General features: G+C 50.7%; 2 protein-coding genes and 1 long non-coding RNA gene across 3 annotated transcripts; all 3 read left to right on the top strand.

Annotated features, from left to right (window-relative positions):
- The first annotated feature begins 157 nt into the window (after positions 1-157).
- On the top strand, positions 158-3,426 carry LOC142363877 (uncharacterized). The gene is made up of 2 exons (XR_012766017.1): positions 158-336; positions 692-3,426. It is a non-coding gene; the product is annotated as an uncharacterized LOC142363877 (long non-coding RNA).
- Positions 3,427-4,838: 1,412 nt separating this feature from the next.
- Positions 4,839-8,766, top strand: LOC104335175 (nucleoside diphosphate kinase). Its single transcript, XM_075441091.1, has 5 exons — positions 4,839-4,923; positions 5,444-5,576; positions 6,110-6,211; positions 6,937-7,049; positions 7,394-8,766. The coding sequence occupies exons 2-5, from the start codon at positions 5,448-5,450 to the stop codon at positions 7,509-7,511; spliced, it is 462 nt and encodes a 153-aa protein (XP_075297206.1). The 5' UTR covers positions 4,839-4,923; positions 5,444-5,447; the 3' UTR covers positions 7,512-8,766.
- A 1,144-nt stretch (positions 8,767-9,910) lies between these two features.
- On the top strand, positions 9,911-12,462 carry NME2 (NME/NM23 nucleoside diphosphate kinase 2). Its single transcript, XM_075441092.1, has 5 exons — positions 9,911-10,020; positions 10,259-10,391; positions 10,870-10,971; positions 11,695-11,807; positions 12,214-12,462. The coding sequence occupies exons 2-5, from the start codon at positions 10,263-10,265 to the stop codon at positions 12,329-12,331; spliced, it is 462 nt and encodes a 153-aa protein (XP_075297207.1). The 5' UTR covers positions 9,911-10,020; positions 10,259-10,262; the 3' UTR covers positions 12,332-12,462.
- Positions 12,463-13,002: the final 540 nt, after the last annotated feature.

The raw sequence follows: 13,002 nt of genomic DNA, 5'->3' as shown, positions 1-13,002 counted from the left end.
CACCCGCCGCGCCGGGGCGGGGCCTCCCCGTCAGGCGGCAGGGGCGGGGCGGGGCGGGGCGAGCCAGCCAACCGCAGCGGCGCGGGGGGGCGGAGCCTGGCGGGGAGGTCAGCGTGGGCGGGGCCGGGGCGGCAGAGCGATGGCGGCCGCCATCTTCCGTCACGGCCCTCAGCTCCCGTCGCGGCTCTTCCCGGGACAGCGCGTCCCCCCGGAGCGGGGCGGAGGGCCCGGGCGGCTGCGGCGCGTTGGGGGGCACCGGAGGCAAAGGCGGGGCGGCCGGCGTCGGGGGCGGAGGGCTGCCGGGCCCCCTGGCAGGGCGTTCGCCTGAGGGGAGAGGTCGGGCCCTGTGGGTAGCGGGGGGTCGGCCGGCGGGGCCGGGGGGCTGGGGGGGCGGCGCGGGCCGAGCCGGGGCGGCGCGCAGTCCGTCTCCGTCTCATGCAGTGGGAGGTTGGCGGAGATGGGGTCCGGCACTTCGCGGGAAGGCGGTGTTACTGATTCAGCGCACCGCGGAGGCGGGCATGGCGCGAGCGATCCCCTCAGCGGGACCGACGGAGCTGAAACTGGATTTGGGGACTTTTCAGCGCCCAAAGCGTGCTTGGGTGCTGTGCTCACTAATCTCTGACAATGGAAAGACCTTTTGTGGCCAATAAGGTCTCCAGAGAAATTAATATCAGAAATTCTGTTTTGTTAGCCATAACGCAGCTTACAAAGCATCTGGGACTTGCTGAGAGAGACCGGGTTTCCTGGGGTTCGGAGCAGTGAATTCCATTCCGGATCGTGTGTTTTGTCATGGGGATAACGTGAGCTATTCTCGACATTAAATTTGAAAACATCTACTGAGATTGAAAAGTCTTAGAATTGCTTCACATCCCTCATTTTTATCATACAATTCATACTTGGGTAAATCACTGTTTTTCATTAAGTGCAAGTATTTTGTGTACCAGGGAGCTGAGGAACCCGGTGGCCCAGCAGCAGTACAGGAACAAAGAAAAAAGTGTTTCAAAAAAAAGAAAAAGCCTCAGAAGTGGTAGAACTCCGACTGTGGTGACTGCATTCATTTCCACGGGAGAGCAGCAGAGGTTTGCGCTGTTTCTTTCGCTCATTTGGACCGATGCGAAGACAGGAACTGTGCTTTGAATGTGTATGCTGCCTTGTCGTTTTAGGTACTAAGCTACTGGGTGTGTGCAGGGATGACAAGAAGAAAAGACTTCAGCCCCACACGTTGTATTTTCGTGTCGGTTCTGTTTAGACATCATCCTCCTAAGATAATATTTAGCATAGGGCAGCCAGGGCATAGGCACTTAAAGTACAAATTTATTTATAAACATGGTACAAGGAAAGAAAAGCTGTGTGCCTTTTTTTAATTATGATGAAATTACATCATTTTAGCAAAAAAATAATTTTATAAAAAGACAATGTGTACTTTCCTACTCCTCAAGTGAAATTTTCGTTTAAATTTTTGGAAATTATTCTTATGAGAAGGGGTGGGGGTTTTTTTCATATTTCTCTTTAGCAGTTATCCACAGAGGAAAAAAAGCAATTTCATTGTGTTTGCCTGCTCTCTGCCATGGATTGCAATCTTGACCTGACACAGGAGCGTTGGGGGATGCTGTCTTTCAGAATTCCTCTCTCCCTTTACGTCATACATCGGTTCCCATTTGCCTCAGCTGTTCGTATTGCGGAAGACACTGAGAGCCTTTGGGGAGGGGGTTATTGGCTTGTGGTTTCTTTACTGAGCCTGAATAAGTGTTGTAAGAAGACTGCAAACAGCCAAAGCTGAGGTGCATCCGTTCTGCTCTCAGGACAAGGTTGGCAAGCCAGATCGAATTGCAGTGGACTTGTAAGACAGACCTCACCGTCTTATTCCTGCGTGATACTGCATCACGTGAGGGCAGCTGTAAACAGCTGCAGATTATTGTGAGGATGGAAATACCAGTCATCTCGAACTGTAGCAGAGGTCTTTATGTAGGGTTTTACAGTTACTGCCATCGTAGTTGGCAAATTGCACAAATACATTAGCTCAAAAGACGTACGTCTGGCAGATGGCAAAAGTGGGTCAAGGTGTCTGCTGACAGCCTTTAAGGGAAGGGGTCTCTGAGGATGTGCTATTTTTATCCTGTTTCTATTAGCAAAATTGATAGATGTGGTTTTCTTTCCCAGCTGGAGCGCGTCCGTCACGGAACAGGCAGGCCGTTGCCATCAGACTTGCAGTCAGCCTGATGAGTACAGGTAGAAGAGAGCCATTTTCCTTGTGTTTTATTTCTAGTCACCTGGAGGGTTTCTAACCTGGATAAATGAAGTATTTAAAAAGATGAACAATAGAAAAATTACCTGGGAGCCAAGTTTAAGTGGTATAAAAATGTCTCTTATTGACAAGTCTTACCACTGTGATCACGTTTTATGGTGTGCACCTTGCAGTCAGTCTAAGATCAGAAACTTGGGGATGGATTAAAATAGAACAAGTTATGGAATTATATCCTAGTTGCTTGCCAGGAGATTAAGGGACCTTGATGACCCGTCAACTTAGTAAACTAATCAAGCATATGAAACAGCACAGAGTAACCTGATAGTATTGTCTTTGTAGCTTGAAAGCAGTGGCTGGCTGTCGTAACTATTAGAGTAAAATGCAGTTCACACTGCTGGTGAAAGAACTGCCTGAGAAAGAAATCCGTTTTCTGGATAATAAGAAAAAGGATATGCCCTGTCCCTAGAAATACCAGTTGATTTGAACGTAAATTGATTCGCAGTTTACCAGGGAAGAAAATTAGCCCTTGAATTGGTATGGGGTGAGAAGAGCTTAACTGAGACTTTACCCAGAGGAAGACGCTGTAAAAGCTTAATCCTGTGGTGCTTTATGTCTTAGAGCGCAACCGAAATCAAGCTAAAAACACAGGAGTGGTAGCAATACTTAGCTCAGTGAAGAGCAGTGTAGCCGTGAGCAACAAAACGTGTCAGACTTAGGAGGCTGGTTAGAAGGAGCCAGAGGTGCACAGCACAGCCTGGGAGTCCCCATGAGAACTCCCCAGACGTTTGGAGTGCTGCAGATACAGGGCTGCTAGCCGAGATCACGACAAAGCTGGGGCCAGAATGACAAAGCTAGGAGCTGTGTTTAAACTGCTGAAGTTTGGAGACGTTCACAGTCAGTCTTTTGCCTCAGGCCTATTGTAAAAATCTCTGCTGGTTTTAAGTAATGTGTAAATGGCTGGAGCTCAGTAATTATCCTTTGTTCACTCACTGAAGACTTTAAAGGTCTTTACTTTCTCTTCCCATGATCAGTGTGTTTTTAGGAAATCATTTGTCTAGACTGTCTACTTCTTTGCATTTTAGGTAAACATGTAATTTTCAATGTAATTTAGTAGTTTTGGTAGAATTTTCAACCAGCAAAAAAGCTGCTCGTTTACACAATAAAAATAACAAGGAAGCGTACTTCTGTGGTGTTTTGTGTACTGTATAATGCACAGCATGCTCTGCTAATCGTGATTAATCTCAAAAGTGACAGAGATGACCCTTATTTAATGAGGTTAAAAGACTTGGCAAAGATCACACAGCAGAGTGCTCGCCCACCTTATGGCAAGTGCTAAGCTTTAATCGTTAAATGACGTAGTTTTAACAAGGCTGTAAATAGATGTCCTGTTGCTGCTTCTGAGTGAATATTTTTCTAAACGTCCTGTTTCTAGAGACCTTTTTTTCTACTTTTAAATATTATTTTGCCTTAGCGAAGGTTACAGCATTAGAATTTGTTTTAGTAGTATGAAACATCTTAAATAAATGTGTATTGAAACGAGAATATAGTGGATTGACATTACCAGGAGAATACTCAGAAATTCTAAGTCCAAAGTAACTTTAAAGGGGACTTGCTAGAATATATGATGCTGTGGTTTTTTAAATATCTTTCACTAAATCAGAGACCTTGGAAAAATGAGTACATCGTGATCGTACCTGGAAAAAACCCACCCCTGAATGCTGGTAAACAGGTGGTTTGAGTAGTGCTTATGTCAGACCTGGATTCTCCCACCAGAACTAGAAGACGTGGATGTGTGGCGGGCTGCAGCGCAGAAAAGGGGTCCCACGCAAGGAGATCCATGCTGTCGAAAACCTGAGCTTGCCCTGCAGCCGCAGCTACGGCCTGCCCGCAGGGACGCGCGGCCCGCGCTGTTTCCCTTTCCAGGAGAGCCAGGGAGCAGAGCCCGGGAGGTTCATCGCGGCCGGAGAAACAAAACCGGCCAGCACGGATCTCCCCTCGGCATGAGATGCTGCCAACGCCGGAACGCGGGCGTCCATGATTCTTGGATCTCTCAGAGGGAACGAAACGCTGGAGGTGAAACGGTGAAGTGGTAAATTACTGAAGGGTGTTTGGACTCGGAGATCTAACACAGTGTGTATATATATACACTAATACAGTGTAACCCGCAAAAAAAAATTGCCGTCTTTAAAGAGGAAACTTAGAGTCCAGTACGATAATGAGATTTTTTATTAAAATATTTTTGTGTGCCTTTTGTTAAATAACAAAGGAGACTCAGCAGCTCAGAGTTAAAAGCTTAAAAAAGGAATTTCCCCAGCACCCCCGCTGGAAATAACTCGGAGGAAACCGGTAGCGGGAGGCGTGAAGCGGCGGCAGCGTTCGGCGCTCGGTGCCGCCGGAGGCGAGGCGGCGGGCCGGGCGGGCGGAGCCGTGCAGGGCTCGGCTGCCCGGGCCGGGACGCGGCCCTGGTCCCCGGTAGCGGGCGGGCGGGGGAAGCGCGGCCCCCACCGGCCGAGCGGGCCCCGGCGGGGCAGAGCGGCGGGACCTCCCGCAGGGCCCTGCGCAGCGCCGCCTGCAGGCGGGAGGCCGCGCCGTCGCCATGGCAACCGGTCGGCGGGGGCGGCTTAAGGCTAAGCCGGGGCTGGGCGCGGGCCGCCAGACCGGGCCGGGGCCAGCAGCAGGTGAGACGGGGCGGCGGCGGCGGGGGGGGGTCTCCCGGCCCGGGCACCCCCGGTCCCGCGGGGCACAGGCGCGGCGGGAACCCCCCGGCCCAGCCCGCCCGGCCTCCCCTCCCCGCGGGCGGGAGCCGCGCCCCGGCCCGGTTCGGCGCTGCGCGGCGGTACCGAAGCTCTCCGCCGGCGGGCTGCCCCCGCCTGCCCTGCGCGGGCCGCGGGCTGCAGCCCCCCAGCCGCGGCGGGCGGTGGGTCCGTGCCCCTCCGGCAGCTCCTGGGGCTGTGGGAGCCGCTCGGCGCTGGTCTCCCTCCTCCGCACGCGGTCCCTGTTCCGGACCCGCTCTCGGGGCGCTCCCGAACACCCGTGGGCAGGGACCGGTCCGTCGAACCGCCGCGGCCCGTGGGCTCGCCACCCTCAGACGCCGCCGCGTTAGTTACATCAGAAGCTGATACGCCAGGCGACGCCGGGCTGCGGTGGCATTGCCCCTGCTCCCGAGTAACGCCTGCTGCTCCCTCCCTCGCTCCTCAGGACGATGGCTTCCGTCGCCGAGCGCACCTTCATCGCCATCAAGCCCGACGGGGTCCAGCGGGGGCTGGTGGGGGAGATCATCAGGCGGTTCGAGCAGAAGGGGTTCAAACTGGTGGCCATGAAGTTAACACACGTAAGCTTCCCGTAACTTGCACGTCTCTCCTTTCGTATGAGACTGGAGCGTTGACAGAGAGCAGCGCGCTGTGATGGCGGATGCAGCCTTCCGAACAATTAACACTGCGCTTTTGAGAAGTTTTTGAATATTTTGGACATTTCTGGAAAAGTTCCAATTCCCAGCTCTGGCTAAATGCTTTAGACATGCTAAGCACGCTAATTTTAGTAACTTGATGTCCTTAGTCTGAAGAGAATATTCTTTTAGGTCCATCCTAGGCCTAGTAAATATCTCTGAATATCTTCAGCAAATACCAGGTCACGTAAGCTGTCTATATGGACAACAGGTACTGTTCGAGGTTCAGCTGTGGTTAAAACAAACAGCTCAAATTCGTACCGACTGAAAGCACTCCTAGGAAGATGCTAGAAATGCTGAGTTTTCTGGTGCGTGTATGTTTCAGGATTAATAGTGCTCTGTGGTTAATCGCTGTGATTTCGGTATGCTCTGAAGTTCTTACTGAAAGCTTTTTTTTTGTTGTTTGGTTTTTAATGCAGGCCTCTGAAGACCTCCTGAGAGAACACTACATTGACCTAAAAGACCGGCCGTTCTATGACGGTCTGGTGCAGTATATGCACTCTGGACCCGTTGTAGCTATGGTGAGTTCTTAAAAATGAAGCTCAGCTAAGAAAAATATAGTGTTCAATTGTCTTACCTGCAATGAGATTGTGTTACCTACTGAATTCTAGTTTACTTTTAAAAGGACTTTAAAACCTAGGTTCAAATGCTGCAATTGGGAAATGTGCTGTTAACTCCTTTTTCTTTCATCTTTTCTCATAATCTTTCTCTCCTTTGAGTCAGTGTGTTGAGGAGGAGAGCAGGGGGAACCAAAGCTGGGACCCTGAGAAACAGTAAAACCTGCACAAAAAACCCCGATGAAGTGCCATGAATTAAGCAAGATGAAAAATGGTGGCCGAGTATTTTTACTATACTCCTAAGCTATAGTAACTTTGAAAATATTTTCAGTCTAACTGCACTGGAAGGGATTTTCTCTTTTTTTCCCTTGATAGTGTATTTGTAAAATAGTTTAGCTGGAGGTCTAGATCTTTGATGAGCAGACAGCTTTGTAAGGGTTTTTACCATACTGAGGCTTACAATTGCTCTCTTCCCATCCTTGGTGAGCAGAAGTGTTGTGCAGAAGGGGAGAACTTCAGCAGATGCTTCAAGAATCTAACAGAAAAACTGGAGAGAAAATTTGTCTTGCTATTCGAAATACACGGATTTGTGCCACAGTGAGCAGCATTGTGTAATTCTGGAAGGTATGATTAACTCCTGCTATTTTATCTACTGCTAAGATTTAATAATCTCTCTTTTTTTTTTTAAGGTGTGGGAAGGTCTTAACGTGATTAAGACTGGAAGAGTGATGCTGGGGGAAACTAATCCATTCGATTCAAAGCCTGGCACTATTCGGGGTGACCTCTGCGTTCAGGTTGGAAGGTATATTTTGAAACTGTTGATATCGTCTAAAGATGCTAAATGTCCAGGGGTATGTCATGATATATGTCCAATATATGTAGGAACTGTCCTCCATCCTCCTCTATCTTACGCACGGAGCTGCTGTTCCCTGTGCCCACGTAATGTTACCATCTAAAGGTGGAAGTCAAGTTGTGGTCTTCCCCACTGGTAAAAACGATGAGCAAAGCCGGGACGGCATACTCCGTGCCTAGTGCTGCTTCACAGCTACTTCAAACTTCTCTCCATAAGGGAGACAACTTCAGAAAAAGCAACTTGCTTTGCTTTGAGGATTATATTACTTTCATATCCACCTTCTCTTTTCCTAGGAACATCATTCATGGAAGTGATTCTGTAGAGAGTGCTGAGACAGAGATCAATTTATGGTTCGCTCCTGAAGAACTGGTTGACTACAGAAGCTGCGCTCACGAATGGATCTATGAGTAAAACCGGGCCCATACCTTTTGATACCCTCACTGTCTGTAAACTGCTGCTAGCCTCTAGCTATTTCAAAGCCCTTCATATAGAAACACTTGTCAGAAATCTGCAAGATGACTCTGTTGTGAGTATCAAACATAGTGTTTGCTGCTGCTGCAGTTAAAAAGCTGCCAAGTTATAGATGGAATTGTACTTTTAAACAGCTGCTTCTGCAGCTCATCTCTCTGATATGAGATGAAAACACAGAGCATATAGCACATGGATTTTCCTGAAACGCTCTGTAGTCAAAGAGGGTATTTCGGTAAGTAGAAAAAAATATGGTAAAAATTTATTTGGTGAATAAATATGCAAATGGATCAGTGTCAAAGGTTAACTTTGCTAGAATGTTAGGGGACAACTGGTGGTACGTAAATACGCTGATGGTGTGTCCAAAGGGTGAGGACTGAACTTGGTGTTGAGCGCATCCCCATGCCCAAAACGGCTGCAGAAAAAAGCTTACTTGTTCTGTCTGCAGAATGCGCCGTCTGTACAGAGCATCGCTTCGATTACTATGAGAACTTTTCTCTAGATTGACACTGTTTCAACTTCCTTCCCCAGCTCCCCCGGATTTATTTAGTATTTTAAGGAAGGATTAATAGGCCAGGCTTTTGAAATGCCCTTTTATGTGAAAAGAAGATTAATGTGAGGATGGATGAGGGAGATCTACCTCCAGCCACTTTCCTGTAGCAGTCCTCTGACATTGCACAGAGCAGCAACCGAGTGATGTTTCGACGTTTGCTTCGCTGGCTGAACAGCTGGTAATTTAGCAATGTCCTTACTTGTGTTCTTTCCTTAGTAGCTGAACTACAAAGCAAGCTCTTCTTGGATAAGGTATTCCAGAAGTGACTTCAGCATTATTTTTTTGAATTTATTTAATCATGTAAAGAAATACAGTCATAATAACGCTAAATGTATTTCTGTAAAGGTGTCTACTTCTAGCAGAGAAAACTATCAGCTTCTTGCAGAGATTCTAACAACAAACATTCGCTTTGTTTGAAATTTGTCGGGGTCAATATTATGTATTTGTTTACCTGCAACATTGTATTCATTAAAAGCAGGGGTTTTGTGAAATTAATTGTTCAAACTCCTAGATTTTTTCCTGTAGTGAGTTCTTGTTTCAAATACTATACTGTGCAATGAATGCTGAATTCAATGCTTGTGATACTTGATGAAGATACCTAACCCCTAAAAAGAGATGGTACAAAATAAAACAACATTCACTGTTTCTCACGTGAAATAAAAAGAAATATTCATTATATTCTCTCAGAGCTAATTAATGAGTGTAAGGAGAGGGAACAAATTCCTAACTACTAAACTCGTAGGTGAGGTTGTTAGCTTCTCTTCTGAAAATACTCAGTGTTACGGGAGATGAATAACGAAGTTAAAGGTTGTTGGAGAACAGGGACCACCTGCCAAACCCGTGCCCGAGATGAGTAGTCTCCAGTGCCGTTTTGGCTTGAAGGATTGCTCGAGGTTTCTTTTTCTCGATTGCTTACTACAAAACAGAGCAATGTGGGTTATCTGGAGATGTGGGGCTGTCAGAAAGCTGCTGATGGGCATTTCCGATGCGCTGAGACCGAGCGCAGGCGGAGCTCGGGCATCGCTCCGGGAGCCGCGACGCTCCCGCACACCGAGCGAGCGCGGCCCGTCCGCGGGACACGGCGCCTGCTGCAGAGGGTGCTTCGTTAGCGTCATCCCCGCAGGGCCGGCGGGCGGTTACAACGAGCTCGGGCAGAGGAAAGGGGCTTGGAAACTAGCGAAGGGCCGAGCAGTGAGCATCACAGAGAGTAACAGCGCTTCCTAGTTCTTGTCACCCCACGCGTCCGGGGACTGCGCTTTGACACGCGGCAGCCTCAGCCCCCCGCATCCCAACAAAACTCCCGCTGACTCCCCCGGCGTGCGGGGCCTCCCTCGCTCTGCTGGGACGAACCCAGCCCCAGGCAGCCGCCGGGGCGGGCAGCAGCGCCCAGCGGCCGCAGGGACAGCAAGCAGCTCTTGGTGCATAAAGTTCCTGCAGTTACAGATCCTTCATCTTCTCACTGCGGAAAAGGCTCGCGGCCCCGCCGCTGCGACCGCGGCCGCCAACGCTCCGCGGCGGCTCTGCGGGCGGTGAGGGGCCGGGGGCCGCGCAGCCCGGCCGCCGCCTGCCCCAGCGCTGCGGCGGGGCCCGGGGCCGGGCCGGCTGCCAGGCGCGGCGGGAGCTCGGCGGCAGCCGGGCCGCGCCCCGCCCGGCGCCCAGGAGCGCAGCGCCCGCCGCCAGGCCCGGCAGCCCCGGCCCGGCCCGGCCCGCTCCCCGGCAGCGCGGGCTGGCGGCTGCGGGCGGGAGGGCGCCGAAGCGAGCCCCCAGCCCCGCCCGGCCCGCCCCCAAGCGCCGCAAACCGGGCGGCTCCTCCTCTCCGCAGGGCGGGGGATCCGCCGCCCGCCCGCCTTCTCCTCCTCTTCCTTCGGCGGCTGCGGCGGCTGCGGGAGCTCCGGAGAGGTGAGGCGAGGGCCCCCCCCCCGCCTCAGCGCCGGGCGCGGCGGCCTGCGGGCCTCGCCTGAGCGGGCGGCGGAGGGGAGGGGAGGGCCGGGAGCGGGGCCCCGCGGGGTGAGCGCGGCAGGCCCGCGGCAGCCCGGTGCCACGTGGGGCCGGGCGGGGCGCGCCATGGCGGGGCGGCCGCCGGCTCCCGCCGACCTTGAGGCCGGGCCTCAGCGCCGCGTGTCCCTCCGCCCCGCAGCGCGATGGCGGCCAACTGCGAGCGCACCTTCATCGCCATCAAGCCCGACGGGGTCCAGCGGGGGCTGGTGGGGGAGATCATCAAGCGGTTCGAGCAGAAGGGCTTCCGCCTGGTCGCCATGAAGTTCGTGCACGTGAGTCCCCGCGCCCCGGGCGTCGCCCGCGGCTCGGTGCCCGACGCCTTTCGCTGCCCTGGCAGAGCAGGAGCTGGAACCTCTGGGGGTGCGGGGGGTGTCTGTGTGTGCGGCCTGGCCGCCGCGGGAGGGAGCGGAGCTGGCCGGGCCCCGCAGCTGCCCTGCCGCAGGCCGCGGCCTTGGCTCTCCTGCTCCCCGAGGATACGAAATGCGCTGGGGTGACCTTGACGGAAAGGTCGCAGCGGGTAACGCCACCCGGACGTCCTGGGCGCAGCTTACTGCTGCGGGCCGCTGTAACGCAGAGGAATAATTCTAACGCCTCGCACCCTGACGCTGAGAACAGCGGCGAGGCGTGCGCTGCACCCACAGCAGCACTGCAGCAGCTCTGATGGTGAAGCCAGTCAGTAACACTGTGATCTGCCTCTTGTGGTGTGATATTTTGGAAGTGATATTTAATGTTACATCTGCCCTTTCAAAGGCCTCTGAAGACCTTCTCAAACAACATTACATTGACCTCAAAGACCGGCCGTTCTACCCTGGTTTGGTTAAATACATGAACTCCGGTCCTGTTGTGGCCATGGTAAGTGGCTTAATTTTACTTCAAGGCTACTTTCTTGAACACATTTGTCTCGCTCCGTAAATTACTTTAAAATACTCAGACACACTATTACAGAAGCACTTTTTCAAACTACCCCGTTCTGATAATGGCAAAAGAAAACCAAAATTAAAATCAAGACAATCAAGTAAGAAGTTACTGTTTATTAACAAGAAGGAAAGTCTGTAAGTATAAAATTGGTATTAAAATGCTTAGTGTGTATTAAGCAAAATTCCTGAAAGCCAGTCTTCTGCACCAAAGAATCTTTTGTTTTGGGCAAAAAAGGGCCAGGGCTGTCCCACAGAAACCCATCTTCTGTGTTGTTCTTTTTCCCACTCCCTCCCAAACCATGCAGTTGCTCTCATTGCAGTGTACCTGACTAGCAGCGCCTGCGACGCATCAGGCTGCGCTTATCCCAGCAGCACAGAAGGGGTTTGACATTGGTCTCACACATCCGTTCCCTCTGAGGCTTGGGAAAGCGTCTCCTTTACTAGGGTGACAATATTGATGCTCCTTTTTATGATCAGTTGCAGTGCGTATGCTTTTTCCCTAGTCATCTTTATAGGCCTAAGAGAGAATCTAGGCTAGAGTAGTTTTTTTAGTGGTTAAGCCCTTGTTTCTTTGCAAAGTATGTTACTAGCAAAGATTAATCTTTGGTATTTTGTATAAGCATGGATTAATAGGAGTTGTTTGTCTTTTTTCCTCAAGGTATGGGAAGGACTCAACGTGGTTAAAACTGGGAGAGTAATGCTAGGGGAGACCAACCCTGCAGACTCTAAGCCTGGCACCATCCGTGGTGACTTGTGCATTCAAGTAGGAAGGTTTGTGCTCAGTTTGTTGTTAACAGAGATTGGAAACTCAGTGTTGTTAATCTTTTACTCTAGAAAGTCAAAACTGTTGGTAGTTACCCTAGTCTGATGGTATTGTATTTGCAGGTCACAGTCTGTAACTGCTGCTTAAGAAAATGGCTTGGTACAAAAGTGACTTTTTTTGAAACAGAGCTCCTCATCAGAGCTTCATGTAAGATCAGGGGCAGTTGTAGTCAAGTAGCCACAGGCACCCTGCTAGGCTTAATTAGCTCTTGTAGCGGGGGTATTTGAATACTGTACACCTGAAGCAGTAGTCTTGCAGCTGTAGATGCTTCCTCCAAGTTTTTGCGTATGGAGACCTGCGAGGTTGCTCAAAGTGTATCTTTATGCAGAAGAGTGCGTTTGTCTCCTTCCCCAGAAACATCATTCACGGCAGCGACTCCGTGGAAAGCGCGCAGAAGGAGATCAGCCTGTGGTTCAAACCTGCAGAGCTCATCGACTTCAAATCTTGTGCACACGACTGGATCTATGAGTGAAATGGGTTTCCACCATGAATCGTGCCTTCGTAACGCATCATCTCATTCCAGCTATTGACCTGGGAGCAATTATCACCACGGTTATCTTGGTCATTCTCAGCACTGTCCAATAAATGGATGATACAAACTGATTTGTTGTGGTGCATTCGGTGTAAGACAGACTGCCGTGTTCAGATCGTCACATAAGCCATTTTACTCAGTTGTTCAATGTTTTCCTCTTGTGGAAGGAACAGTTAATATGAACTGCCATGTACAGGCATATCAGACTAAAGATTCAGTGACTTGTTCATTGCAAAGTTGCTTTGAAGGCTACCAAAACACATGACAGTTGCAGAGCGAGTTGAAGGGATGCTTGAGCTACTTCCAGCACAGCAGAACTGAGCTAGAATGAAAACAGGACACTATGACAAAATCTCCCTCCCTACACAACTGTTAAGGGTGAAATACGAGACCAAGTGCACAGCTTGCTCTCTAGTGAATGCTTACCTAATGCCACTTTCTTACATTAAAAACCTTACCTGGTGCTCACAGCCTCATACGTGTGCTCAGACCCCTGTACCCAGTCACTTGAAACATTCACGGTTTTACAAATCGTGCATTTTTTTTGATCTGCATTCCCTTAGGAGAGAGACAAGCTGGAATGCATTTATGTATGTGCCAAGGAGTGCCTT

This window comes from Opisthocomus hoazin, chromosome 21 (genome assembly GCF_030867145.1).
Source record: "Opisthocomus hoazin isolate bOpiHoa1 chromosome 21, bOpiHoa1.hap1, whole genome shotgun sequence".
Lineage (NCBI taxonomy): Eukaryota > Metazoa > Chordata > Aves > Opisthocomiformes > Opisthocomidae > Opisthocomus > Opisthocomus hoazin.
The sequence above is the reverse complement of the archived record's forward strand: the minus strand, read 5'-3'. Positions and strand labels throughout refer to the sequence as shown.